The 26996-nt window shown below is 37.1% G+C and overlaps 3 protein-coding genes across 10 annotated transcripts in view; 1 reads left to right on the top strand and 2 right to left on the bottom strand.

The window, feature by feature from the left end:
* Positions 1 to 829: 829 nt before the first annotated feature.
* On the bottom strand, positions 830 to 11818 carry LOC107740103 (protein phosphatase Slingshot homolog 3-like). 2 transcript variants are annotated; one of them, XM_016552399.1, is made up of 16 exons: positions 11687 to 11818; positions 10269 to 10388; positions 9127 to 9164; positions 8839 to 9022; positions 8188 to 8303; positions 7476 to 7544; positions 6626 to 6691; positions 6064 to 6340; positions 4680 to 4808; positions 4549 to 4595; positions 4228 to 4374; positions 3827 to 4027; positions 2379 to 2538; positions 2173 to 2274; positions 1405 to 1500; positions 830 to 1302 (listed from the first exon to the last, which is right to left on the bottom strand). In XM_016552399.1, the coding sequence occupies exons 2-16, from the start codon at positions 10314 to 10316 to the stop codon at positions 1153 to 1155; spliced, it is 1830 nt and encodes a 609-aa protein (XP_016407885.1). In that variant the 5' UTR covers positions 10317 to 10388; positions 11687 to 11818; the 3' UTR covers positions 830 to 1152. The 2 variants fall into 2 exon arrangements, with proteins under 2 accessions (XP_016407885.1, XP_016407886.1); XM_016552400.1 differs by lacking the exon at positions 11687 to 11818 and adding an exon at positions 11530 to 11669.
* Positions 11819 to 13558: 1740 nt separating this feature from the next.
* On the top strand, positions 13559 to 19449 carry srpx2 (sushi-repeat containing protein X-linked 2). Its single transcript, XM_016552394.1, has 10 exons — positions 13559 to 13807; positions 16335 to 16415; positions 16493 to 16684; positions 16818 to 16994; positions 17113 to 17236; positions 17326 to 17447; positions 17828 to 18007; positions 18104 to 18237; positions 18344 to 18465; positions 18952 to 19449. The coding sequence occupies exons 1-10, from the start codon at positions 13738 to 13740 to the stop codon at positions 19130 to 19132; spliced, it is 1383 nt and encodes a 460-aa protein (XP_016407880.1). The 5' UTR covers positions 13559 to 13737; the 3' UTR covers positions 19133 to 19449.
* Positions 19450 to 19528: 79 nt separating this feature from the next.
* The window catches only part of sytl4 (synaptotagmin-like 4), a 10911-nt gene continuing 3443 nt past the window's right edge, over positions 19529 to 26996 (bottom strand). For 3 of the 7 annotated variants that reach the window (XM_016552386.1, XM_016552388.1, XM_016552389.1), the window contains exons 3-17: positions 26129 to 26344; positions 25848 to 25957; positions 25511 to 25625; positions 24701 to 24835; positions 24526 to 24622; positions 24326 to 24422; positions 23608 to 23708; positions 23412 to 23504; positions 22998 to 23176; positions 22725 to 22815; positions 22148 to 22309; positions 21475 to 21583; positions 21281 to 21389; positions 20987 to 21198; positions 19529 to 20056 (exon numbers count right to left, since the gene is read on the bottom strand). In XM_016552386.1, the coding sequence (XP_016407872.1) occupies positions 19914 to 20056; positions 20987 to 21198; positions 21281 to 21389; positions 21475 to 21583; positions 22148 to 22309; positions 22725 to 22815; positions 22998 to 23176; positions 23412 to 23504; positions 23608 to 23708; positions 24326 to 24422; positions 24526 to 24622; positions 24701 to 24835; positions 25511 to 25625; positions 25848 to 25957; positions 26129 to 26344 (1969 nt within the window). In that variant the 3' untranslated portion in view covers positions 19529 to 19913. The remainder of the gene's footprint in view (positions 20057 to 20986; positions 21199 to 21280; positions 21390 to 21474; positions 21584 to 22147; positions 22310 to 22724; positions 22816 to 22997; positions 23177 to 23411; positions 23505 to 23607; positions 23709 to 24325; positions 24423 to 24525; positions 24623 to 24700; positions 24836 to 25510; positions 25626 to 25847; positions 25958 to 26128; positions 26345 to 26996) is intronic. The other 4 variants (XM_016552390.1, XM_016552392.1, XM_016552391.1 and 1 more) reach the window with 4 other exon arrangements.

Genomic DNA, 26996 nt, shown 5'->3' with positions numbered 1-26996 from the left:
TGATAAAAAAAATACTGTAAAAACAGTAAAGTTGCAAAATAATATTGCAGTTTAAAATAACTGGTTTCTAATGAAATATATATTAAAAAGTAGTTTATTTCTGAAATGGCAAAGCTGAATTTTCAGCAGCCATTATTCCAGTCTTTAGTGTCACATGATCTTTTAGAAATTGTGATATGCTGATTTGGTGCTCAAAAACATTTCTTATTATCATCAAATGTTGAAAACAATTATGGTACCCGTGATACATTTTTATAGAAAGTTAAGAAACAGCACTTATTTGAAATAGAAATCTTTTTTAATGTTATAAAATGAAATGTCACTTTCAATAAATTTAATGCATCCTTGCTAAATATAAAGCACTGATTTCTTACTGACCCCAAAGTTTTGAATGGTAGTATACATGAAAAGTTAAAATCCTTGATTGCTTTCTCTACACTTTCACCTACTGATCTCCACAGAGGCAGCATAAAGCTTCACATTCATGGAGAAGGAACAGCTATAAAGTAGATTTATTGCATAGGACTCCTAAAATGAGTGAATCACACTCTTATTCATTTACTAAAAACAACATGAAACAATGCTATCGAGAGGAATAGTTCATGTTTCTGTATAATGACATGAGAGATAACAGCCATAGAGAAATACTCCACTCGCACTATAATACCATATTAAAATCTGTGAAGTAAACTGAATTTTATGGCTCAGTATGACGGTGCAAAGGAAACAGATTTCAAAAGGCACAATGTGACATTTTGAATGATGATGCTCTGAGGAAAACAGTTCCTTTATCAATACTCACTGGACAAGTGGTGGCTAATTTTTTTTCAACAATCCACCTAAACTGACCACAGTTTAATAGGTTTTGGGCTAGATGGACAGGTGAGGGAAAAATTAGTGCGATATCCACTGATATGTAACCATGTGCTTTTATGTGTTGCCTCCAAGTGAAATTACTATATGAATACATTCCCTAATTTTATTCTGCGATGACTCCTCAAAGAACTTGGAATGATACAATCAGAAGGATAAGACTTGTGCAAGAGTGTCTCTTATATTAGCATCACTGTTTGTGTTCTTTTTCCTCACCTTTTCACTTTTAATATTCCTCTTTCTCCATATTTCTTAACACGGCCCCTTTGTTAAAGTGCTTCAGAGACCAGCTTCATCCTGGTTTGTGTTCTGTGACTGTCTGCTGCTTGGTTCAGGAGAAACATCAACATGCGCTCTCTGATAAGTCAAGCCTCTTCTTCCATGACTCCGCCTTCGTTGCGCAGGAGAAAGTCTCTGACAGACAGTGATCTAAACAACAGGAGTTCTTCAGTTAATGCTTGTTTGCATGTGTTTTTTTACATATCTTAATCAATCAGTTTTGCATTCCAACCAATGCTTTCTTTTCCTCACCTCTTTATCTAGGCCTCTGTCCTCATCGTCAAGCTGAATAGACTGCATAAGAGAGAACAAATCCATCCTGCCACTTCTGCTGGGGCTAGATGACACCTAGGGTTAAAGTTTTGCAAACATTTAAAAAACTGCTTCATGAAAACACAAACCATTCATTAAAACACACCCAGCTAATTTTCCAAAAAGGCCTAATATTACCAAATTTGATTTTTGATGATGAGTTCAAAAATATCAATAAAAACTTTCCATCACGTACAGTTTGTAATCATAAATCAAGATCTCTTTTATAGATACATGTAAAGATACAGAAAACATCTTGGTCACGTTTGCATTTTCTTCTGCCTCTAGCCATAATTTCTAACCTTGAAATCAGGATTAGGCATAAAATAATATCTTCAGAATCATTACATGTGGAAATCGGCTGAGACCTGAACAAATAGTTGTAACCAGTCTCACATGTCTTTGTGGCAGTTTTTCTGGTAATTAAGGGATAATTCAAGACTTCTTCACCCATACAAATGGTTCTCGAAAGCAAAAATGCAATGCACATGATATACCATGAGAAAGTGTGATGTGCTAGAGAAAAACATGCACTATTTTTTTTTTTGGAACCAGCACCCCAGAAGTAGAAAGAAACAAGTATTGGATTTCATTCAGAAAACATAAGCAGGATAGTGCAATAGTAAAGAAAACCACATTAACATCTGGAAGGCCTTTTAAATGGTCAAGTGTAATGAATTTAAATTATCGGCCTCTGAGAGCTCTAACCTTATCACTTTCTTGTACAGTAATAAGTGGGTTGGATGTAGCTGTAGCTGTATCTGCCCCAGACGTGTCGGGAACACTCTCATCCAGATGCTCATCAAAGACCTGAGAATGACAGAGGCATAGAAATAAGCATACTTTTTGGGTAAAAAAACAATTTGGAAATTAAAGAGACTGAGAAGCATCAAAATTATATGACATTTTCTTACATCCGTTTCCTCCTCCTCGTAACTGCTTTCCTCTTCTGGGCTCTCCGAGTCTTCCTCTTTCTGTTCCTGTTCACTCCCTGTGGCTGCTTCGTTGTGGACAGATGGCTGGCGGACTTCTGGTTTGGACTTCTTCCTCCAGAGGGCACTGTGGCGCTGTTTACTGCATGGCACAATGTCACGTTTGGAATGAAATTCAGTACTTACTACTGAAAAGTGTAGGCCGTACTGCTTTTTTATAATAACATGTGAAACAAAAATCCACCTAATTCTGCAAGTGGTTTCAATTTATCAGATTATTTTTTTAAAAGGGCTATTTAGCTTTTTTTGTCCAACTGTGTAAAAATGTCTTGATAGCCCTACTAAAGGAGTAAAAAAAAAATAAGATCGTAGCTGACATTACTTCCAATACATTTTGGCAAATCTGTCTTCTGTGCACAATATGCTGCAGAAATCTTCTGCATATACCAATTTATGTAAGGGATAATGTACATCCAGCCGGTTGTTATCTCAGAATAAACCCCGACAGGTTGATCACGAGGGGTCTTGTATCAGCCTGAAGGGGATTATTCTGAGATAACAACCGGCTGGATGTACATTATCCCGAACCGGTCAAGATAACTCATAGTACCCAGATGAGCGGTGTGTTATTCAATTTGGCGGTTGTTATCTGGTCATAACATACCGCTGGATCGTGCGATTGACCAATCAGAATCAAGTATTCCACAGAGCCGTGTAATAAGCCTGTATAATGTGTATTTTATACATATATAGGAAGCCTGTTATTTAAATGTATTGTAAAGTTAAATTTGCAGCTGACCAATCAGAATATAGTATTTCAGAAAGCTGTCTAATACACATCATTCAATGTAGTTCATTAAGATTTCTTTTGAAAGAAATTAATACTTTTGATTAATTCGGTGTGTCCTTGCTGAATAAAAGTCACAGTGAAAACATTTGATGTTTCAAAAGATTTCTACTTCAAATTAATTCAATATAAATAGGAAATGTCTATTTAGCAGCAAATAGCATATAATAAAGATTTCAAAAGGATCATGTGATACTAAAGACTGAAGTAATGACTGCTAAAAAGCTTTGTCAACACAGAAATAAATTACATTTTAAAATACTACCGTATATTAAAAAATATATTTTTTACTGTATTTTTGATCAAATAAACGCAGCCTTGCCGAGTGCAAGAGACTTCTTTCAAGATCCCAAACTTACATAGCTGTGACTGTTTGAGAGGAGTTTGTGTATCTGCGCTATTCAGTTCCCTCATGTACACACATGGTTAAACAATACACCAGACTTGACTTGACTCGTCAGTACCTGAACATCCACTGAGATACTACACAAGTGGGAAAATGTCAGTACTTCTGTGTGAATGCTTGTTTGTGCAAGTATGATGCCTGATCTTAGTACAGCACCATTATGAGAGTGCAAGTCACCTGGCATTGAGGATGCCACTGTACGTATGCAGCTGTTTGAGGAAACCTTCATTGGGCTGCACTATAGACCGTCTTTCTCTCACGTGGTTGAGGGCTTGGTCTAATGTCCAGCCCTGCTGCTTCATCAGGTAAGCAATTACTGTGGAGGCAGAGCGAGAGACGCCCATCTTGCAATGCACCAGTGTGGCCTGCCCACTCTTCCTGTATCATCATCAGTACGAAACAACGACACATAAAATATTAGAATGAGACAGAGCACAAAGACAATATTCTTCATAGGGGGTTAAGTACACCATACTGCATGTGTGCTTAAATATAAACCAATGCATTTAAGAGTCAGGGTAGGCAGACTGCAAACACAAAAACTAAGAGGAGTGTGTGTGTGTGTGTGTGTTGAACACCTTGCTTCACTGATGAACATGTATGTGTTGTTCCAGTATGAGAGTAGGTCGGTCGCTTCCACATCGTAAACTCTAATATTCATATAGGTGAAGGATTCTGGGAAAAAGTTGTCAATCTCCTTGGTAACATTGAGGATGTAGCCCACACTACCAAAAACAAAAACCATAAAAATAGTTATTTTTATTTGTCTGCAGCAGAAAATGTTAATTTAAAGGATAACTTAATTATTTAAATTATTTAAAATATATTAAATAGATAAGTAATTAAATATATTAACGTATTAAATTATCTTTAATTATGATTAAATTTAATTTGTATACTTGTTCTTCTGTAGTTCTTCAAAGTTGGCAGCATTCCATTCGGACCCCTTTGGGGGAAAAAAGGACAAAAAAAATGAATAAATAAGTGTATTTCCAACAGTATAGCAGACAGAACAAATGTCAACACTCACCAAGTAAAGGTAGTCCAAGATTCTGGAAGGTTTGTCCATCTGTGCCATTGTGACCATCATCTCATTGTCAATATACTCTTTGTAGTCCTTCATGTCTATGCCTATTCTGGACTCCAGGGCTGTTCGCACCTGCAAACACACAGAAAGAATGACTGTAGCTCAACTGTATGGTTCTAGAAACTCCACGATCATGGGTTTGGGATACAAATCACATTAAAATGGCAAGTCACGTGGTATACAACGCTTACAAGCATCAAATCAAGCTTCTCACTAAATGATTGCCTGAGTGCTGCTGATGTTCATACCACAAAGATTCTCTGGATAAGACAACAAGCCCAGGCACATTAACTTTGAGTAAGTTCTAAAAGAAGAGAGTCTTTAAAAGGTGTGTCCTCAGGCTTGCACTACTGTTCAAATGTCTGGGATCAGTCAAGTTTTTATTTTTTTTAAGAAATTAATATTTATATTAAGCAGGGGCACATTTAATTTATCAAAGTGACAGTAAAAACATTTATAATAAAAAAAGATTTATATTTCAAAAATGCTATTCTTTAGAATTTTCTAGAATGCTGCAAAAATGTTTCTTGAGCAGCAAATCAACATAATGGAATGATTTCTGAAGGATCATGTGACACTGAAGACTGGAGTAATGGCCGCTGAAAACTTCGCTTTGCCAGGAATAAAATTATATTTTAAAATATATTCAAACAGAATGTAGTTATTTAAAATGTTAATGATTTCACAGTTTCACAATATTAATATTTTACGGTATTTTTAAAATAAATGGTGAACATAAGAGAATTCTTTCAAAAATTATTACAACAATTTTTTTTACCAACCCCATAAGTTTTGAACTGTAGTGTACTTTGAATAAACTTAAAGGGGCCATATTAAATAAATCCAGTCCACTTACTGAAAATAAGCATACTGAAAATGAGCTGCAAAAACATGCCAATTGTGAAATGTTTTGCAACCTGTCGCAATGCAATACTGGCTTTTGCAAAGTGCCTGTTATGGAAAGATGGCAGCAAACCAACGACTGTTTAAAAAGAAAAAAAAACTTGTTGCATACATATGCAAAAAAGTTAACCAATCATAACATACTGTAAAAAATAAAAGTAAAAATACGGCATAATGTACTGTATTATTTTGAAGGAATTTTTAAAGTGCAGATGATATTTGCACACATATAGTCTTAAAGTAAACATGAAATTGTGTTTGCAACCATTTGACTTCTGTTAAACGACGTATTTACACTCAGTGTGGAACTTGATTTTATCCATCAGGAACTGACTGGATCATAAAAAGTGGTCTATAGGTGACTAGAGGGAAGAGCTTGGTGACGTTGTGGGACAATGTAAAGCCATACTCTCTTTCATTTTACCTGCTTTGAGGTAATATTTTCCAAGTCCTCAGTCCTCATGATATCTCGAAGTTGGGCCTTGATCTCCTTCTCCACTGACTCGCGATTCAACGATGAACGTGCTCCTGTGTCCCTCCTGACTGACTCCAGGCCAGTCATGGCCGCCCATTCATTAAGGCAGTGCTGGTCAGATTCCACGTTCTCTCTGTAATGTTGTGCCCACTCCAGCCCGCAGCCTGGTATGACAGCCCCGTGCACGGCCCGTTCACAGCAGCCATGCAGCGCCTGCAACACTGACCTTGAGCAAAGTGAGAGTGACATACAAGGGAGTGCTGTGAACAAGCAATCGACAAACCACAAACACATTTACAAGTCACAGAGCTAACTTGGAGGCTTTAGGCAGATGTCTAACAGTGTACATGTAACTGACTAAGGACCAGAATAAAGACAAATAGCAAAACAGCATTGCAACTGAAAACAAAGATTTAAGTGTTTGTAGACTGCAAGACCAAAGTCGCACTGCATGCCGTTTATGGTTGAGCAAATTCGGTGTTTCCTCAGCATTTCCTGCTTTAAAACTTACCACATCGTCTGAATGGACACAGGCTTAAAGATTCGTGTCACTTCTGCAGATGTCACACTGAAACCTCTGTAAGAGAACGAGTGAAACAAGCTGTCAGAAAAGCAGAACTCTGGGGCTGAGGCTTTAACAGTGTCTAAAGTTCTGAAGGGCTGTGGAGATAAACTATAAAGTGGAAGCTTTTCCATTCAAACCAAGCATCGTTCTATTTTGTTTTAAATGCTATTTACTTTTTTAATTTTATATTCAGTAAGTTTATATGGTTTAGTGTTGACTGTTTCATATTTTTTCTAGTGCTGTCAAACGATTAATCGCGATTAATCGCATCCAAAATAAAAGTTTTTGTTTACATTATATATGTACATGTACTGTGTATATTTATTATGTATATATAAATACAAACACAAGCATGTATATATTTAAGAAAAATATGTTATGTTTATATATTAAATGTATTTATATAATATAAAATATAAGAATATGAATATATAAATGTATAAACGTAAATATTTTCAAATATATACTGTATGTGTGTGTTTACATATACATAATAAATATACACAGTACATGTACATATATAATGTAAACAAAAACTTTTATTTTGGATGCGATTAATCGTTTGACAGCACTCATTTTTTCTAAAGAAGCAAAACCTTTGCACTTGAGCTCCCTTCAATTTACAAACCGCATTAAAAGCGTATGCGAGAGTTGACTTTGATGATAAGATAATGATATCAAGATTGCTCCACATAGTACTAAAATCAAACTGTTTTGGCTTTCCCTGCTATTATCATCATATGTTTGTACTTGATTGGTTGACTTCTGGTGAGAATGATTAAGTCTATGTTCTTACCCATCTCCATCAAGGTAAACCTGTGTGTCACTCCATATTGGCAAGACAAGTCCAATAGTGCACTCATCACTGAGGAAGAGTAAAGAGAGAGAGAAAATAAGTGAGAAGTTTCTTGACAGGCTTACTGAAATAATCTGCAATTGTATTTAAAATTTTACTAAAAGTTTATATTTGAAGAGATAGTTCACCTCAAATGAAAACATAAAAAATAAATATTTTTCATATGACTAAAATATATTTTAAGAAATGTCTCAGCATTTTTTGTCTATACACAAAAACTCAATACGCTACCAACATTATTCAAAATAACTTATTTTATGTTTCACAGAAGAAATAAAGTATTGCAGGCTTAGAATGAAAAGTAGTATGATGACACAAATGTCATTTTTGGTTGAACTATCCCGTTAAAACGGCAACTAAACATGGGCACATGTTTGTAAAATATCTGCACATTCCACTTCCAAAAAAGTAGAATGTTAAAAATAAAAACACTCTCCTTGATTCAGTTGTGTTTTTGAACAGATATTATCAAAAATGCAACAGTACTTAGTCTATAAAACAATAGATATGTATGAGAACCTGTTCTAGTACACCCCCAAAACAAAATCAAGACTTTGTAAAAGAGCATAATAGGACCCCTTTAATAGGTATGTCCAGATTTATCTCTAATTAAATAAAAGCTGCTTATGATGACTTGCTAAAGACGTGCTACCTGTTTGACCCTGGGAAGTCCATGCCAAGTAGTAGACTCTCCTGTTTTTTGTTAAGCGTGCCGACTATAAGCAAATACCTCACTCTGACTAGGCTCACTGACTCCAAACGCACAGCCTGAGGTAGGGAGAAAGAGAAATTTAGGTACACTGTAAATGAATCATACATAATTCATTAAAACAAAAAAAAATTACAATTACTGAGCAATTATAATGAGATCTTTTCTGTTATTATAATTCAAGTACAACACCCAAGCATGATGTTCTATAATCATGTTTTTTTTTAATACACAGATTTACCTAGCAAATTGTATTGTGTGTAACAGTATTCTTAAAGTCAAAACAAAGCTATTGTCATTTCTGCATAGCAGAATGTGGAACAAACTAGTGTCTCCAGAAACCACATTGCAGAACTTGTGACGTTGCACATGCAAAACATGGTGTCTAATATACACAGGCAGTAAGTACAAACACTTCCTTTAATCAGTCTCAAACAGACAAGAAATAGTGTAAATGCATGAGATATTTTCATATCCATTAATCGTCCAGTGATTTGAGATTATAAAATTTATTTTGTATTTCTGTTTAATTTGGAGACCCTGAGCATAAAAAGGCAGTGTAGTAAAACAAGAGTGGGTTGAGGAAATCCTAACCAGTTTGACAGTGTCTTCAGGTCGTAGTAACGAAATCATTGCATGCAAATGTCTGCGCTGAGTGTCAGACGCTCGGCCTCCTTGCCTAGGACCTAGCAGAGAGGGTACGGTTTCTTCATGCAATCCCTCCCTCTCTCCCTCTTCCACCAGGAGCACTGCCCCCTTAACCAGGGCAAAACTTTCTCTGGTGTGCGGAAATAAAAAATTAATCAGTTACGCATTTGTGGAGGAAACGCTAAATTCAGTAAAATACACACGCATGATTAAAGCTGTATCACAAACAATCACCTTTTCTGAAGTCGTCCTCTTCTTGGAATAAGCTCATCCTTAAAATAAAATGAAGTCGATTACAAGAGATTGAATTAGAAGTTACGGGACATTATAACTCTAAGACTCTGTAAACTCTAAGATTTGTCCAGAGAATGGTGATGTTAAAAATGGGTGGAGGGTGAATTGATTATGTGATGCACTTAATTGCAAACAGACACCAGGAGATTCTGCTTGACTCCTCTGGATCATCTGACTCAGTAAGTGCTATTTGCCAAAACAGCTGAATAAAAACTTGCACCTGGGAAGGGCTTTTTAGCCTTTTTTCTCACCCATAACTCACTCTGACATGAGTGACTGGGTAAAAAATAGCAAAAAGGAAACCCGTAAACACAGTGACAAGGCGTTTTGACAAAATTGCCAACTGCAATGCAGTGACAGTATGATAAGACACTGAGGACGATAAACAGAGAGAAAGAAATCGAGTGAGAGAGGAAGACAGCGAGAAGGACACCAAAGAGGCTGTTATCAGTGCTTCTATGGAATGAGAGAGGAGACAGTAACATTACCTGTTATGTGACTGACGTGTCCAGACAAGAGACAAGAAGAAAAAGAAGAGAGGGGGTGGAGAGGAGGGGCAATGAGGTTTTAGGTTAAAGCTCCAGTGAGACTTTACTCAAAATAGTCTGAACATAGTGTTTTATAGAAGATACATAGTTTGCATGGGTTATGGGTGAAAAAGGAATCTTGTGTTATATAATAAATACAAAGGCTACCAATCAACCAATAGAGACAGAGAATGATTACTTGACATTGTCCAAAACCTATCAAGAACAGCAATAAAAGTTATCAGGCATTTTGGCTCTTTAGCAGAATCCTCATATAATCCTGGGGCTTTTTTTTGGAGCAGCATGAAATTGATTCTCATATTCAGATCCACGGCAAATTTGGAAAGCGTTTGGCGCGCTACCCAGAAGACATTCCTCCCAATTATACATAAACTTGTGTACAGAAAAAGGTGTAGAGTAACTGGACACACGTGGAGGGAGTGGGAGTAGGGTGAAAGAATGTGTGGAGAACTGCAACTGACACACAAAACGTTCAGATCGTCTCCTGTAGCATTTTAGAAATGGACATTTTTCATTAGGCGCAATAAAACTCACCGGTGTCGTGGAAATAGATGGCGTTCTGTGCAAGGTCAGCAAAGCCATTCCACAGCCGGTTATCCTGCTTTAACGCTGGCAGACGAGTCAGAGCAGCTCAACAGAATGCTTGCAAGTTTACTGGGTTGAGTAGAAAAACCCCCCACAAATAACACAAACTGATGATGAATGGCACTACATCTGAAAATGCAATACTAAACGAAGATATTTATAGTGCAACTAGACTGAATTACTACAGAGCAAACTCAGAATATGTAATAACACCCAGACATTTCCACAAAAAGGGAACAAAACAGGGCCTGGAACTAATTTTTTTTTTAAATTACACAATTTTATTTTAAGAACTAAGAGAAAGGAGATGCTTAACCTTCAGAAAGTGTTTATCGTCAACCTCAGGAGGTCAACATTTGTGAGCTGTTTTATTTTCCATTCATTTTCGATGGGGTTTCACCCTAGAAAGTAACTTTTATTTAACACTACAACTTCTGTGCAAATTCTGAAAATAAAATACAATCATTTTCTACATTTTCTTTTCTTGGAAGAATATGTAGAACACAATATGTGGGACTAAATATGTTAATAATTAAAAACAGTTTTTGATAATCAATACTAATTTTAAATATAAATTTTTTTTTTAATGTTTACTAAAATATGACACTGTAGTATGTAGTATTTTAATTAGATTATTTCAGATCTAAGGTCAGAAGGTCAAGACCTCTAATTGTGGGAACAAATTCACATTTATAAGAGAGGATACACATATTAAATAATAATAATAATTGAATAGTGTACAAAGAATCTATTAGGCGTCAAAAATATATATATATATATTTGTGGCTTTGATGTCTTAGAAGTCAAGGAACGCCAGAGTGCATCCTAATAGTGTAACGTGCCATAAATTCCCAACACATAACTAAATCACGTAACTTAACGTAACAGATAACCGAAATTAAACAGTCAAATGGTTCTGCGGTCTAAGATGGAGACACACTGTGTAGTTCTTCGCCATATCCATGACACACCATAATACAACGCGCAACCGATCCCACATACTCTGAAATGTCACAAAATGTTTTCGATATTTTGAATAGTGGATGAGGATTGTAATTATAGCGTAGTAACGCGGCTGTGCGAGTCATGTCTACAATATCGCAGCTCGAGCATTTGCTGTTTTACAAGACAAACTTGTAATTTTTGCATGTCAGATCTTTCAGTTTCATCGCTGCCTTAAAGAAATGTCTCGATAAAGTATGCCACATACCTAATAGCCTGCTAATATGTCTGTAGGTTGATGCTTTATTATGCTTATGTAGCTCCAACACAGCTGTGTTTTAACCAACAACAGACTCGAGGCTTGTCATTTCCAGTTCCTTAAGAAAAGCAAAAGAGGGCGGATTAAACATGGAGAGTTCGCTTACCTGATGCGCTGAAACGCTGCGAAATTAAAAGGATTCCCTCCTAACTGATTCTTCCTCGAGAAATCGTGTTAGTTATTTTGATCCTATGACCACAACTGTTGCATTGATCCAAAATCCATTTAAAGGGGAAGGCAGACTATGTCACGAAACCAGGAAGACTTATTCTCGGCCGAGAAAAGTAAATGTGCCCTTAAATGGAAGAGGCGGATCGGGAGTAATTCGCCTATTAAAGCGACAGAGACATATTTAGTTAATCGGAGGATGAATAACATAATGCCTTATAAAATGCCAATACAGTTATAGAAATGGATTAACTGTTACAGCTTTCATTTACAATCTAAATAAAGGATAAACAAAGTTTAAGTCATCTTCTGGTTACGTTAGAGGCCTTTAGGGCGTTTGCAGGAGTACAGGACCAATTTAATAAACAGCAAAATATAAACAAAAATACAATGTTACTCTAAACACCAAAGCAAAAGTTAATAAAGTTAAGCTAATTATTTCAGTGTCCTACCAACAACAATATGTATCCAAAAAATGGATAAGTAGAAATGTTGAAGGATATGTTCGTTGTACTGTTTACAACTCTTGTCACATTGTACAGCAATGTAGCATACCTGCAACAAAAATGCAACGTTGTGAAATAATTCCTGGGAGGAACCACAACAATAAGTGTTTACATAACAACTGTGTTCACACCTCACAAAACTAAATGATGAACCGTCATCATCTTTCAATTGCGTATGGTAAATTTTAATACCTTGTCTTTAATACCTTGTGCAACAGTTATCTCCAGACAGTTTGAATTAGACCGATATCTATAGGTTACACAGAGTTACGCCAGTAGGCGGCGATCGCACTAAACACCCCCTCTACCCAAATACACAAAATAATGATCTTTAAAAAAGCATCATATGACCCCTTTAAAGTGTACAGTGCCAAGTGGAACACTAACGCTTAACAGAAGAAGTTTACTTAAAACAAATAATATGTAACATTAGCCTTTAAAATAGTGACACATTTCACACAACGGATGACGATTAAGTACTGAACTCAAATTTGTAAAACGTTTTCTGAAGTGGCATCATCTACCATTTCGTCCGCCATCAAGGTAACTCCGCCCCTTCCGCTACGGGTACGCCGCAAACGCCGAGTGCTTTAGCATTCCACTTTTTTTTTTTTGGTTATTCGAAATGCACTTTTTAGTGTGAACACACTACTCACATTATTTATACTACAAAATGGAGAAAAACTAATTCGTTCAAAAGACTGATTCATTAAGGAATGCCGCTACTGTACTGGATTTATCAAATGCGTGAATAGGTAATTACTGCTAGCTAAAGACTGCAGTAATGAAGATGTTTGAAATGTTTCAAAATGTATTCAATTCATGAAACTTCAAAATAACATATTTTACCCTATAAATCTAAATTAATTTATTTGTCTTGCCAACCCTGAGGTATATTTGAAGAGTTCAGATGCAAAGCTCTAAGTGCCATTTGAAATTTTCATCTAAAATGAGCATTTTTATCAGGCTCCTATGTGTAGGTTCAGTTATTTCACTTTAATGGCAATGAATAGGTTATTTTCATTGCCATTAATGTGAATTAACTGAACATAAACATAGGAGCCTGAGAAAAATGCTCATTTTAGAAGAAAACTTCAGACTGAGACTCTTCATTTGTTCTTTAATTATTCAGTATTTTCTAATTCATTTTGTTATTGTAACTACAGAGTAGAAAAAAAAACATTTGAAATGCTTTTTATGGACCTTCTTTTCGGCCATAGTTTCAAAATAATGGAACAGCAGTGCCACCATCCGTCCAAGCATATTACACAGAAGAGTTGCAAGTCCGACTAGTGGAAGAAATTTGTGCTGAGATAATGTAGAGACGCCAGTCGTTTGAAGGCTGCGTGGGATTCACTGCTTGGGACTAAACTCTGTCAAGAATTTGTTATCCGAACGATTACTTTGGAAATAGCAGAATATATTTTAAGTAAAATTCAGCTTTTAACATTTATAGCCATAGTTCCGCCTGACACCTAATGAAATGATCAGATTTATTGTTCTTTTTGTTGAGTTGTGCATCATTTGTCAGTCTCTGGGTGATTACACTGAGGGTAAGAGATCTTTATTTTCTCTTTCTTTATGAAACGGTAATCTTCTCTGGTTTGAACGGTGTAAAGTTATTTTTGTAAAGCAAAGTACATAATTTAAGCTCTCTCAACCGTTCAGCTGTGTTTACCTTTGCACTGAAGTTACGGACTATCAGGTCTTAGTGGAGAAATTGAGATTTTGTTTTAGCTTTTAGGAATGAATTGAATATAAAAACCTTCATAAATAATAGTATGCAGGCTAAAGTGACTAAACTTTTAAACATGTTCTTTAATTTTGCGTTTTAGTCTTTTCCCTCCAGCTATTGATTCTCCAAACCCCACACTGTCATTCAGTCGCGCACTAGTTTGTCTTGGAAGATTCTGATTCACAAATGATTCAGACTCCAGGGGAATAAGTCACGTACATTTGGCCAAAGGAGCAGTTTCATAGACATAAACATACATTGTGTAATGTTTCTTGATTCAACAAAGAAGCGCAAGTGGAATGTACAAAACATGGTGACATAAATTTTTAAGTAAATATAATGTGCGATATATTGCGTCACCAAAAATTATTGCGGTCATGTACATATATTGCGCGATAAGTCAATATATTGATTATTGCGACAGGCCTACACATTGTTTCATCCATTAAGCGTTTAATGTATCTAAAGACATATTATTAACATGTTCACTGTTTGATGAATGATGTCCATACCATCTAAAGTTGTAATCATAACCCAGTGACCCAGTAAATTACTGAGTGTGAGCTTACCATTTGAGACAATTGATTCTCCAAACCCCACACTGTCATTCAGTCGCGCACTAGTTTGTCTTGGAAGATTCTGATTCACAAATGATTCAGACTCCAGGGGAATAAGTCACGTACATTTGGCCAAAGGAGCAGTTTCATAGACATAAACATACATTGTGTAATGTTTCTTGATTCAACAAAGAAACAGTTTTGTATCAAACAAGAAACATTACACATTGTTTCATCCATTAAGCGTTTAATGTATTTAAAGACATATTATTAACATGTTCACTGTTTGATGAATGATGTCCATACCATCTAAAGTTGTAATCATAACCCAGTGACCCAGTAAATTACTGAGTGTGAGCTCACCATTTGAGACCGAGCCCTAATTTGACCTTTTTAAAGGAACAACTTTACCTGTGTCATGTTTGGGTCCAAGGCCAAACAAACAAACAAGCAAGAAATATCTTGCCATGTACTGTATCAGCTATGCAAGTGAACTGATTGAATGCTCATGGGAATGTACATATTTTGTGTGATTAAAAGCGTAACGTTGTTTGGCTTTCGGCACAGTTCCAAATAGTTTGTGAAAATGAGAACATCATTTTCCTCACACAAATTGGAAAGTTTTCCCTTGAGGAGAGCTACATAATGTTTTCCAGGTAGTGTACAGCAGTGTGGGTATTGACAAATGTTGAGTCACAGTCTTGGTATGTTTCAACTCTGTAGACAGCTGCAGTCAGTCTCTATCAGTATAAGTTCTGCATTTATATATTTAAATAAATGTATTTAAAAAGTCTGCCCATCTGTCCATGGTGTTTCCTTGCCTAAAGCCCAAGACTCTGGGATAAGCTCCAGCATCCCCCGACCCTACATAGGACAAACGGTTTGTAAATTGGATGGATATTTAAAATGAGATCCTTCTAGGCCTGGCAACATCTTTGCATACCGTTATCCTCTTTCCATATCATTGGCATAGATTCAGATATTCTTGTGCTCAGACATGTCTCAATCTTTTACTTTGAAGGAAATGGTGAGTTGTAAGAATATATTCCGTGACTCAATAAGTATCCATCCATTTGTCTATAGCTGCTTGTTCTATGTACAGTCACTGGATTCTATCCCAGCATGACTACAGATGAAGGCAGGGAAATACCCTAGACAGGTGACCAGCTGCCAGTATTAGGTGAACTTCAGCTTAAGAAAATGAGTGAAATGTAAAACTTTTTTCATGCATGGAAAAGTACTCCTCCTGGTGAGACAGTCTCTACAAAATTATTTTCAAAGATCCTAATCCAGTAAACATGGACTTGGAAACCCTGACTTGGCTGGATCTTCAGTTTTCTGTGTGTAAACAGCAGCACCTTTTGGCAAATGTGATTTTGGCATTGGCTAAAACAATTCTGTCCTAGATTTCAGCTGACATTCTGTACAGTATTGAACTTTTTTAAGCTCCCTTTAGGGGTCTTCTCTGAATATTTTTCCTGAAATGATCCTTATATTTTAGGGAAAGCTCATGGTTCTAAACAATGTGTTTCAAAGAGGTTTATGTATGTGAAACCAGAAAAGCGTGTGAGTGGAAAGAATGATGATGGTGGTTGTGCTGCTTGGAAACAAAAACCGGGGTGGTTGGGGATCTTTTTCTCTACTGCTGAGGCTGCAGGATACTAATGATGCAGCTGATTTGCTGCTATGATGATGTGCCGGCCAATATTTAGACTCAGTCTTTTGGAAGATGACTTTTAGAAGACTTTTTTGAGATCAAAGCTTCAGGTTTTATGTTTGCTCTTTTAGGCTCAGCGTCTTCTTACCATGACACCAATGAAGTTGTGCATGAGGACGAGACTTACTACACCCCTCAGTTGGACTATAAACGTAAATATGTGCACTAATTATACAATATGACTAAATGCGAAATGCTACAGCTACTTTAAAACCATTTTTGCCATCAGATCCGCAGTGGTGCCATGTACTTAAGCTGTCCAATGGAGAAGTGTCCTGTTCTTCTCCTCGAGGCGGGCACCACCGGGGCTCGCTTGGAACTCGCTGTTTGCTCTCCTGTGTTCGAGGATATAAACGGCTGGGACGATCATCTGTGCAGTGCATGCCCAACCGCCGCTGGTCTGGATCCGCTGTTTGTCGAAGTAAGTACACTTAAAAGGTGTCATAATAACTGTGTCACAAAACTAACTCTTTGATACAGTACAAACATGTATTTGGCAGCTGATGCAGAGTACCTTACTTGAATCATGTGTTTATATTATGTCTGAATCTTAGAGATACGCTGCCATGTTCTGCCTCTGATTGACCACGGTATGTACAGTTGCACTCGTGGTTTCGTGGTAGACTCCAGGTGTGACTACACCTGCTATGAAGGCTACCAGATTGAGGGAGATCGCTACCGGATGTGCCAAGAAGAGGGAACATGGAGTGGCACAGAACCGACGTGTGCAGGTACATTTGCAAGTCTAGTCTAATGTATTCATCAATAGATTGCAGATGCCATTATGTCATTATCTATTAAATCAGAGAGAATACGTTGTAACATTGAATACAAATTGCATTGTTTCAGATCATGACCCCCCCAAACTGAAATGTCCTTTGTCCAGAGTGAAGGTAGCAGAACCAGGAAAACTAACTGCCATGGTTTCATGGGAGCGTCCTGTTGCTAAAGATACCGCTGACAGAGCACTTCAGTATGTGCATCACATTTTATGAAAGCCATCCAACTTCCTCTGTGTCTAAGAAGCAACCTGTAAACTGCATTTTTGTCATCCTTTATCAGGGTCTTGCGAAATGGGCTGGAGTCGGGATCTGACTTTCCTGAAGGAATGCATGTAATTCGGTATAAAGTCTCTGACCAGGCTCGCAACACAGCCACATGCAAGTTTACAGTGCATGTTGAAGGTGAAGCCAGTATACAATTTTGATTTGCTTCTGCTTCGAAGTGTTAAAGAGAAAGTTCACTCAAAAATGAAAACGGTGTCATTTACTCACCTTTGTTATCTCAGATTTCTGTGGAACATAAATATTGGACCCCACTGACTTAGTTTCATTATATGGACCAAAAGCACTGAGACATTTTTCAAAATATCTTTTGCATTCAACAGAAGAAATAAAACCATGAGTAAATTATTACAGAATTAAATTATTTTGGGGAACCATGCCTTTAACTGTAACTAACATTATTAATATGTGACTTAAGGTTTTAACTTCCTTCTCTAGATCCAGTCAGTTGTACTATACAGTGGTATATTTGCCTAAAACCGAAATGTTCTTTCCCTCAGTGAGACGATGCCCAAAGCTAAAGCCGCCTATGCATGGCTATCTGACATGCTCATCTGATGGCAATAATTATGGGGCTGTATGTGAATATGATTGTGATCCTGGCTTCGAAAGGACAGGTTTTGCAACACGCGTTTGTCAGCTCAATCGCAGCTGGTCTGATGAAGCCGCTCAGTGTGTATGTGAGTATGTGGTTGAGGTTAGGTTTATTTTTAACTGAAACAAAGTCAAATACTTTTTCTCAATTTTTTGTGTTAAACATTTGCTTTTTCTTTTAGTAATGGCTATTAAAACAGACGTCAGGTCTGCTGGTGCTCTGCTTGACCAGTTTTATGAAAAGAGAAGGCTTCTTGTTGTGTCTACTCCAGATAACGCTAACCAGAAGTACAGGCTTCAGAATATTATGCTGCAGGTAGTATAGACACTGTGCGTCTTTGACTAAAGCAAAACTTATTTTAAATAAGGAGAGTATCGATCTTATTACAGTGCATAATATGATTGTGGGAACATTCTGACAGAAAGCTGAGTGTGGTCTGGATCTGCGACATGTGACAGTGATCGAGCTGTTAGGAACTTCACCTCGTGAAGTGGGCCGCATCAAAGAACAACGACTAGATCCTGAAGTCATAGAGGGTCTTAGGTAACTTACGAATTATCTACACAGTAGTGTTTACATGTTAAATACTGTATACTTAACTATTGTATTTACAGACTTACATGGAAGTCATACTGGCAGATGACTGCAATATTACAAACAAATACACAAAGTCAACATGATATTAACAATATTTACTTTTTTAATGTCCTGTAGGTTCCCAATTTATAAAATCAAATCCTATTCTAAGCTTCTCATTGTATATCAAGTAACATGGAATTAAACTGGATTTAATACGCCTTTAAGTTCCAGCAGAGACATACTGACCAGCCTATTTTCTATTCAAGACCAGGCCATATTTTGATAAAAGACACATGACAATTTTGGACAAAACACTTTCATGAGGTTTTGCAACAATAGTGACTCTGAAAGAAAGTGCTGAAAGAAAATGCTTGGCTGATTCTCTCCACTGTGCATGTGTGTTTCCAATATAAATGTGGTTTTCATGTGTTTTTTGTTTGTATGTAACAGACAGGCACTGTATATATCTACGGCATATTTCACCATGGTGCTGCTGGATGAGTATGGTGTGGATCGGGAGCGCTTTGTTAACCCCACCACCTCTGATGAGCTCTACTCATATGTAGATGAGTATCTCCTCACAGAGGAGGAGCTAGAGAGACTGGAGATGAACAGGGACTTCTGTGACTGACCTCGGTCTGATCAACTCCAGATCTGATGTTGTAGGTGGGAGTTTTCTTTATAGCGACAGGCACCTCAAGAGCCTGTTTCCTAGACAAGCAATCATTTGAAACTACATATTGCAGATATTATTCACAGAGAATCACAGCTGGAAATGTGATTTAGACCGGAACAGGTTTTAATCTGCAAGTGGAAAAGTGCCATGTGAGGATGCCCAAGATATTCAAATATTCTGAAGAAACTATCTATAATCGAGTGCACAGCACACAATGTGGATTCTTAAAAATATTTAATATTTATTAAATGCTGGTATTTTCATGTAGCTCCTAAAAAGAAGTTGCTCACAATGGAGTAAATCAGCATTATGACGTTAAAATACATTGTGTTTAAACACGTAAATATTCTGGGGCCATTTATCAAGTGCACGTTTAAAACCAAAGTATTATTCAAACTAAAATATTTACTGTCTCCATTTTTAAGAACAGCATTCAAATGATGTTGTATTTCAAAACATCCATTCAGCTGCAACATTTATAGGAAATAAATATAATTAACATATACACACTGCACATTTCCATATCATTATTTGTGAACTGCCTTAAATGTTTAAAAATATAAAAGCATTTTATGCACGGTCATATGCATTAACCTAAAAAGTCTTTAAAATATTACTGTGATGCATTAATGTTCTCATATTGCACAGCTGTAACAGCAACATCCAAATGTTGTGGAATGTGTAACCCCCTGTCCTGATAATGGCTTTGGGTGGGTGGGGGTATTGCGGAATGTCCTTACTTGCCCTTTCCCATGGACGAGCGCAGTGGAAGAGTGCCCTCTGCCCAAGAGTCAGGGTACTGCATCATCTTCCTCCACAGCAAGATCTCCTCCCCTGTGGAGTCTGCCACCCACTCTTCCTTTCCCTCCTTGATATTCACTGTGAAAACATCAATTTAGACATTTATAATGTTCCAAATGATTTCAATTTCAAATGCTGTTCTTTGGATCTTTCTTTTTATGTAAAATGTATCATGGTTTCCACAGAAATATTAAGCAGCACAATTGTTTTCAACATTAATAATAATAATAATACATGCTTCTTGAGCACCACATTAGCATATGTGAATGATTTCTGAAAGATAATGAGACACTGAATACTGGATGGCTGCTGAAAATTCAGCTTTGCCATCAGAAATAAATTTTAAAATGTTAAAATATATTAAAATAGAAAAACATTTATTTTAAATTGCATAATCGTTTCACCATATTACTGTTTTTACTTTGTTTTTGATCAAATAAGTGAATATAAGATACATTAAAGAGGTCTTGCTGAGACTTTAGTATGGTATACATTATTAGCTCAAGTTTTATTAACATGAATCATATCAATAAAGTTTGACTAGAAAAGAAAACAACACTTGAATGGTGTAACAGTGACACTTCTTCTGAATTCGGTATCTGCAGTTGGTGAATCCAGTAATTAAATCAATGTTAAAGGCTTCTGAATTAATTTCAGCTCAAAGAAATATGTACCATTACCTCCTCCCAAGCTGAGGCGAACTCCTCCCAGGAAGTCGTTGCTATGCAGGGTCTCTCTGTCCCAGACGGTGAGCTCCAGACATACATCCTTCAGCTGCTCCAGACTCAGGTCGGTGTACACAAATGTGTGGTTGTAGTTTGGGTTCTTTTCAAGTTTTATTAACATGAATCATATCAATAAAGTTTGACTAGAAAAGAAAACAACACTTGAATGGTGTACCAGTGACACTTCTTCTGAATTCGGTATCTGCAGTTGGTGAATCCAGTAATTAAATCAATGTTAAAGGCTTCTGAATTGATTTCAGCTCAAAGAAATATGTAGCATTACCTCCTCCCAAGCTGAGGCGAACTCCTCCCAGGAAGTCGTTGCTATGCAGTGTCTCTCTGTCCCAGACCGTGAGCACCAGACATACATCCTTCAGCTGGTCCAGACTCAGGTCGGTGTACACTAATGTGTGGTTGTAGTTTGGGTTCTTAGTCTTCTTCACTACCGGAGTCTTCTTCTTTGAGGAAGACTTGTTCTTTGATGGCAGCAGATACCTGAAAGACTGCTATTAGTAGATATAAACAAATAAGGGCCTTTTAAAACAAAACAGATGTAATGAAACAGATGTTTGCAAACCCTTTCACAAAGGAATCACATGTGCCTCCAGCTTTCATGGCTGTCAGATTTTTGGCCTCTTTGATCAACACGTGCAGCTCAGCACCATCTGTGGGTTTGGTCTTTTTTCCTTCAGTAGAGAATAGGTGGCATAATTTACTATGTAACACAAGCTAAAGACATTTTACAGATTATGTTAATGGTTTTCGCCTCACCTTTTCCATTAGAGTCTTCTGCATGCGTCTTATTTGCTGTGACGTACTTCAGTGAAATCACCAGCTCTCCTTTGTACTGATCAAATGGAGATGCTGGCTGAGCAGCTGCCTATGAAGACAAACAGGAAAAAATGTAGAGATATAAAGAAGGTTCACTCTTATACGTATGAATGGGAGAAACTGCAACGCGCAATATGGCAGAATAGTCCCACCTTTTAATGAAAGAGCCAATCGCTGACTGGTAAAGTCATTTCGTCAATGCAGCGACCATTAGAATCTCCAGTTCCCATAGAAACCTGATCTTATTTTTAATAAAAGCTTATTTTTGCATGCGCATTGGCTGGCCAAGCCTAAAAATAAGCTTTTTAAACGCTATTTGAACATAAGAAACAACATTCATGGGGCAGTTCATATCAGATTTTGTTGCTGATTTGAAATATGTCATTTAATTGCGAGTTCAGCGAGCAGTTTTTGAGATTTCAGGATTCCCCCATTCATTTAGATAGGACTTGGCCTTGTATGAGCTGCCCGGAGGCATTGAAAATATGGCCACCGAGTGAACAGACTTTCTTTGAAAGGGTCTTTGGTATAAATCAGGCTTAACCATAACACTAAACAAAACAACAACTTGAGTACAGTGACTTATTGCTGTAGCATCAAAACAAACATATACCTTTCCTCTAAGAGCCATACACTTTTGATGTGCAGAGTCAATATCATGGCTATCCATTGGTACCTCCACCTCACCCAGAAAGGCATTGTGGCCAAAACGGTCATAGTGCCAAACTGAGAGTTGCAGTGTTCGAGTCATGAGCTGGGTGCGGCTGATGGAATACTAAAACAAACAAGCACAAGACAGGTTGTCACTATAAAATAAATTACAGTGAGAGGTTACCCTGTAGGAGCTTTGGCCAGTTTGTTTAGTCTGTTTGTGTGAACTGCGCATGTTGTTTGCTCTAGATTAAAATGGGGCAAGCATATGAACTAATATTTGTCTGACTGTGACTCGGTGATAACAGTGTACTTATCTTCTCTGTCAATACTAAGCCCATTCGAAACCTGATGTTAGTGTGCAGTGTTTTAATTACCTGCCATTAAAGCACAGCATATAGACTTTTAAGTGTTTCAATTATTACCCACTGGTATCAGTTTCTGATAGTATTTATTGTTCCAAACCATGAGGAATTAGTTATTTTGGGGAGTTTGGTTTTGCTAGGAATCGATTTATTGAAAAGGAATTGAAACTATACCTTCAGTGTTTCCTTAAAACTGGGGTTAATGTTATGTTTGATTGAGGTTTTCTTCTTGCTTTTGTCTGGGAGGAGGTAAGCCTTGACGTATCTGTAGAAAGAAATCAACCAATCGGGGGAGTTTAGCAGTGATTTTCGCTCTGTAACGGGGAAACCCAGTGGTATGATTCACGGGTGGAAAATTATTATTCTTGGAAGACAGTAAAGAACTGAGACCCTCTCAGGAAACCACATGGAAATCACTTAGCATATGCTGTGTGGAGGCCTACTTACGGGTTGCACTTCTTTTTTGCTGCATCAGCATAAGCCAGGCCTTTACACTCATGGATCACAATAGACAGGCACTGGCTGGGCTCGTCGTAGCCGAGAGAGAAGAAAATATCTCCACTCACTTCCACACAGTCATAGTCTCCTGCTTCACTGTACACACTCATCGTACTACCAAGAGTGGCCTGTGGAAAAAAATAAAAATAAAAAAAGACAGCTGGGTAGCATATTCAAGTGTCTAATTAATTTGATTTTATTTAATTTGTGATTTTAATTAATACATTAATTTAAATCAAAAATAAATATATAAATACTGTTGTATTATTAGTAATAATCTATTTAAAATTAAATAATGTCAATATTACTTAATTTTAATAATTATTTAATATTATTTTAATTATTAATATTAAAGTGGGTTACCCTCGAGCCTCCCAAACTTCCTGAGCTATTACCGAATTTCTGCCTGTGTATATTCACCAAGTTATCAATATCTTCCTCCTCCTCCTCATCATCCTAATGAAACAACTCAGACATTCAGGTCACTTTAGATTGCAGATGTAAATAATGCAGTGCAAACTTGTTTAAAATAGTTTGAATTTGTTAGAAATTAACTCACAGCATTAAGGCCAGGAACAGACTGGCTTCTGTCTCCCATAGAGGGTGTAGCACTTTCTGTTCCATCTTCACGCAAATCAAGCGTGGAGGCTGGTTTAATATCTATGACAAAACAGTGTTTGCATATTTAAAACCCAGAGTAAAGTAAAGTAAAATAAACAAATGTGCACTAGTGTTCAAAAGTTTGGGGACACAAGATTTTGTAATTTTGTAAGATTTTTAAGTTTCTTATGCTCACCAAGACTGCACAAATTGGAATAAAATACAGTAAAAACTGTAATATTGTGAAATATTATTATAAATCAGAATAACCATTTTCTATTTGAATACATTTTAAAATTACATTTATTCCTGAGATGGCAAAGCTGAATTTTCAGCAGCCATTACTCCAATCTTCAGTGTCACATGATCCTTCAGAAATCATTCTAATATGCTGATTTGGTGCTCAGAAAAGATGTATTACTATTATTATTATCAATTTTGAAAACTTTTGTGCTGCTCAATATTTTTGTGGAAAACCATGATACATTTTCTCAGAATGATTTAATAAATAGAAAGAACAGCATTTATTTGAAATATAAATGTTTGGATTTAAATGGCTTCACTGTCAGTTCAGATCAATTTAATGCTTCTTTGCTGAATGAAAGTATTACATTCTTTAAATAAATTTGCTGAAACTTGCTGGTCCCAGACTATTGAACAGTAGTGTATACTCATACCTGATAGTTTGTGCACTCTTCTGACACTTTTCTTGAAAAGCCCATCCATGTCACGCAAGGAGTCAGAGCAGGCATTCATGTGATGAATTAATGAGGCCTTAATTTAGAGGAGTGACGGAAATTCAATAGGTGACACATAAACAGAACTAGGACAGAGAAAATACATGGCTTAACAGGGTGAGCTATGAATAAACACTTACTGTCTCAGTGGTAGATGGGCTGTCACTGTTAGCGGGGAGCATCAGGATGGACACAGCAGGGTCTGCTGAACTAGTCTTGTCTGTCGGTTCCTCTTTTCTAGGTGCAAATCAGAGGCTTGCATCACACTACTACATCATTAGCCATGGATTTCTGCATCTCAGAATCAGATCTGACCTTTGCATTATGGGGGTACTGTGGGACGATTCGGTGTCAGCGCGGCTGCTGCCCAGACTGGCTTTTTCTATTGATTCTGTGTCACTACGTTGTTGCTCTCGCACATCAAGTCCCTCATAAGCCTCAAGAGGTGAGCTGAAAGAATGAGACAGGATGAAGTATAGAGTGCTGAACAAAGGTGTCATCCTGTTAAATAAATATTAAAACACCTCAACCATACTGCCACTGCATAACTGGAGACATACATGTAGAATAGAAATAGTACACAGGATAAAAATATACTTTACTACTCATCCTAACGTCATTACAAACCTACATGCTTTTTTTCTGTGGAACACAACAATGATAAGATCTCAAACAAACAGACTGGACGTTATCATCAAATGTATTTGCTTTTGCATGTCTCGCAACCAAATGCTATCAAGTCAAAACTGCACCTACTGGAGCTTGACAGCTTGTGGAGACTGTTGTTGTACAGAAAAGATCTATGTGAATGATCTCTAAAACATACATATTTGTGTGTATGTATGTGTGGTTTGCAGAAAAAAAATAACAGCATACAGTTTACAATGATACAAGGATTAATACATTTTTACAGATTTTGTATTTTTGGGTGAACTATCTCTTTAACAAAGAACTTGGCTGTGTGATATTTAATAGAATAAAGTGATATAACACTTATTAAAGAGATGATTGGAAAAACATAAATATTTAAAATGAAATAGTAAATATTTAAATGATAAAGAACATTACATTATTTGCTCAGTAGAAACATGAGACTACACATAATAAGTGCTGATGATGACACACCTCTTATTTGCTAGTGCAATGTCCTTCAGTCTTGGCTTGGGCACAGGTACAGTTTGGCTGGAATTCAACTCGGCTCTGTTTAACAGCATTTCCCCAGCTGTCTCATGCTTTTTACCTAGAACAGAGAGATGTGATTTTTAAAATGGGGAAGTGAGTTTTGTATAATGATTAATCTTAAAACACTGCCAGCCATTTTACTCTAGAGTAAACAGGAGAACTATTCTTATGTCCTCTCCTCTTGGTGAACACACACAAAGAAAATCTACTTTCCACCCTTCATGAAAACAAAACGTTCAAGTCTCTATCAGACTGTCTGGCATCTGCTTCCTGCACTCACTCAGAGGCCTTTTCCTGAGGGAAACTCGGACTAAGTCGTGTCCAGGATCTGTAGAGTAGCGGTTAACCCTCTCGTCCAAGAACCAGTCTCCAGTGCTCATCTTCAGATCTCTGAAAGAAAAGAAGAAGAAAAAACCTTAAGTTGAGTTTTTTGTTGAACATTAACCTTTTCCATTAAGCAAGGGCCTCATTTTCCAGTCTAATGTGCCTCTTAATGATAGGGTTTCTAAGTGGACTGAGGCCAAAGAGAGGGATACTGGGAGGCACGGGGTACACACTCACATCTCTTTGGCACACACTGTGCACATCCAAGATCCGTTGGGTCGAGCAGATTGACATTTTTTGCAAACATGATGTTTGCATACTCTGCACTGGCTACCGTTGCGGGTCAGAAGGCCCATAGGCTCTTGACAGCGGCCACAGCTGCGCTCGCTATATTTCCCACTGCCACGTTTCGCACCCTTTCTTCTGATTTCCAGCAACTCAGTTTTTAGCTTCCTAAGAATACAAAAATTAGCATTTATTCCCCTGAATTTCTTGCCTGATCCTTTCCAGGGTACAAAATAGAGTCTAAAGGCCTGTTCATACAAAGGACAATAACTTTAAAGTTTTAATAATAACTCTAATTTTGTGAGAATAGGGAAGTCCACACCACAGCTATAACGATAATGAAACAGAAGAATCACTGTTACAACATTTTTTTTTTCCAGCTGATGAACATTAAAAACATTGACGGCCAATCAGAATACATCAGACTTTAAAGGGTTAGTTCACCCAAAAATGAAAATTCTGTTATTAATTACTCACCCTCATGTCGTTCCAAACCCGTAAGACCTTCGTTCATCTTCGGAACACACATTAAGATATTTTTGATGAAATCTGAGAGCTGTCTGACCCTGCATAGACAGCAACGCAACTGAAATGTTCCCAAGTCCAGAGACGTAGCAAGGAGATCGGTAAAATAATCCATGTGACATCAGTGGTTCAACCGCAATTATACGAAGCTACGAGAATACTTTTTGTGTGCAAAAGAAAAAAAAAAAGAACAACTTTATTCAACAATTCGTCTCCTCCGCCTCACCCTGTAGCGCCATTTTGGAGAGTATCCGCTGGACGTAAACAGCGTATGCTATTCAATGTCAGCAGCGTC

The sequence above is a fragment of the Sinocyclocheilus rhinocerous genome, unplaced genomic scaffold (assembly GCF_001515625.1).
Source record: "Sinocyclocheilus rhinocerous isolate Xijiao unplaced genomic scaffold, SAMN03320098_v1.1 scaffold584, whole genome shotgun sequence".
Lineage (NCBI taxonomy): Eukaryota > Metazoa > Chordata > Actinopteri > Cypriniformes > Cyprinidae > Sinocyclocheilus > Sinocyclocheilus rhinocerous.
This window is presented reverse-complemented; position numbering and strand designations above follow the sequence as displayed.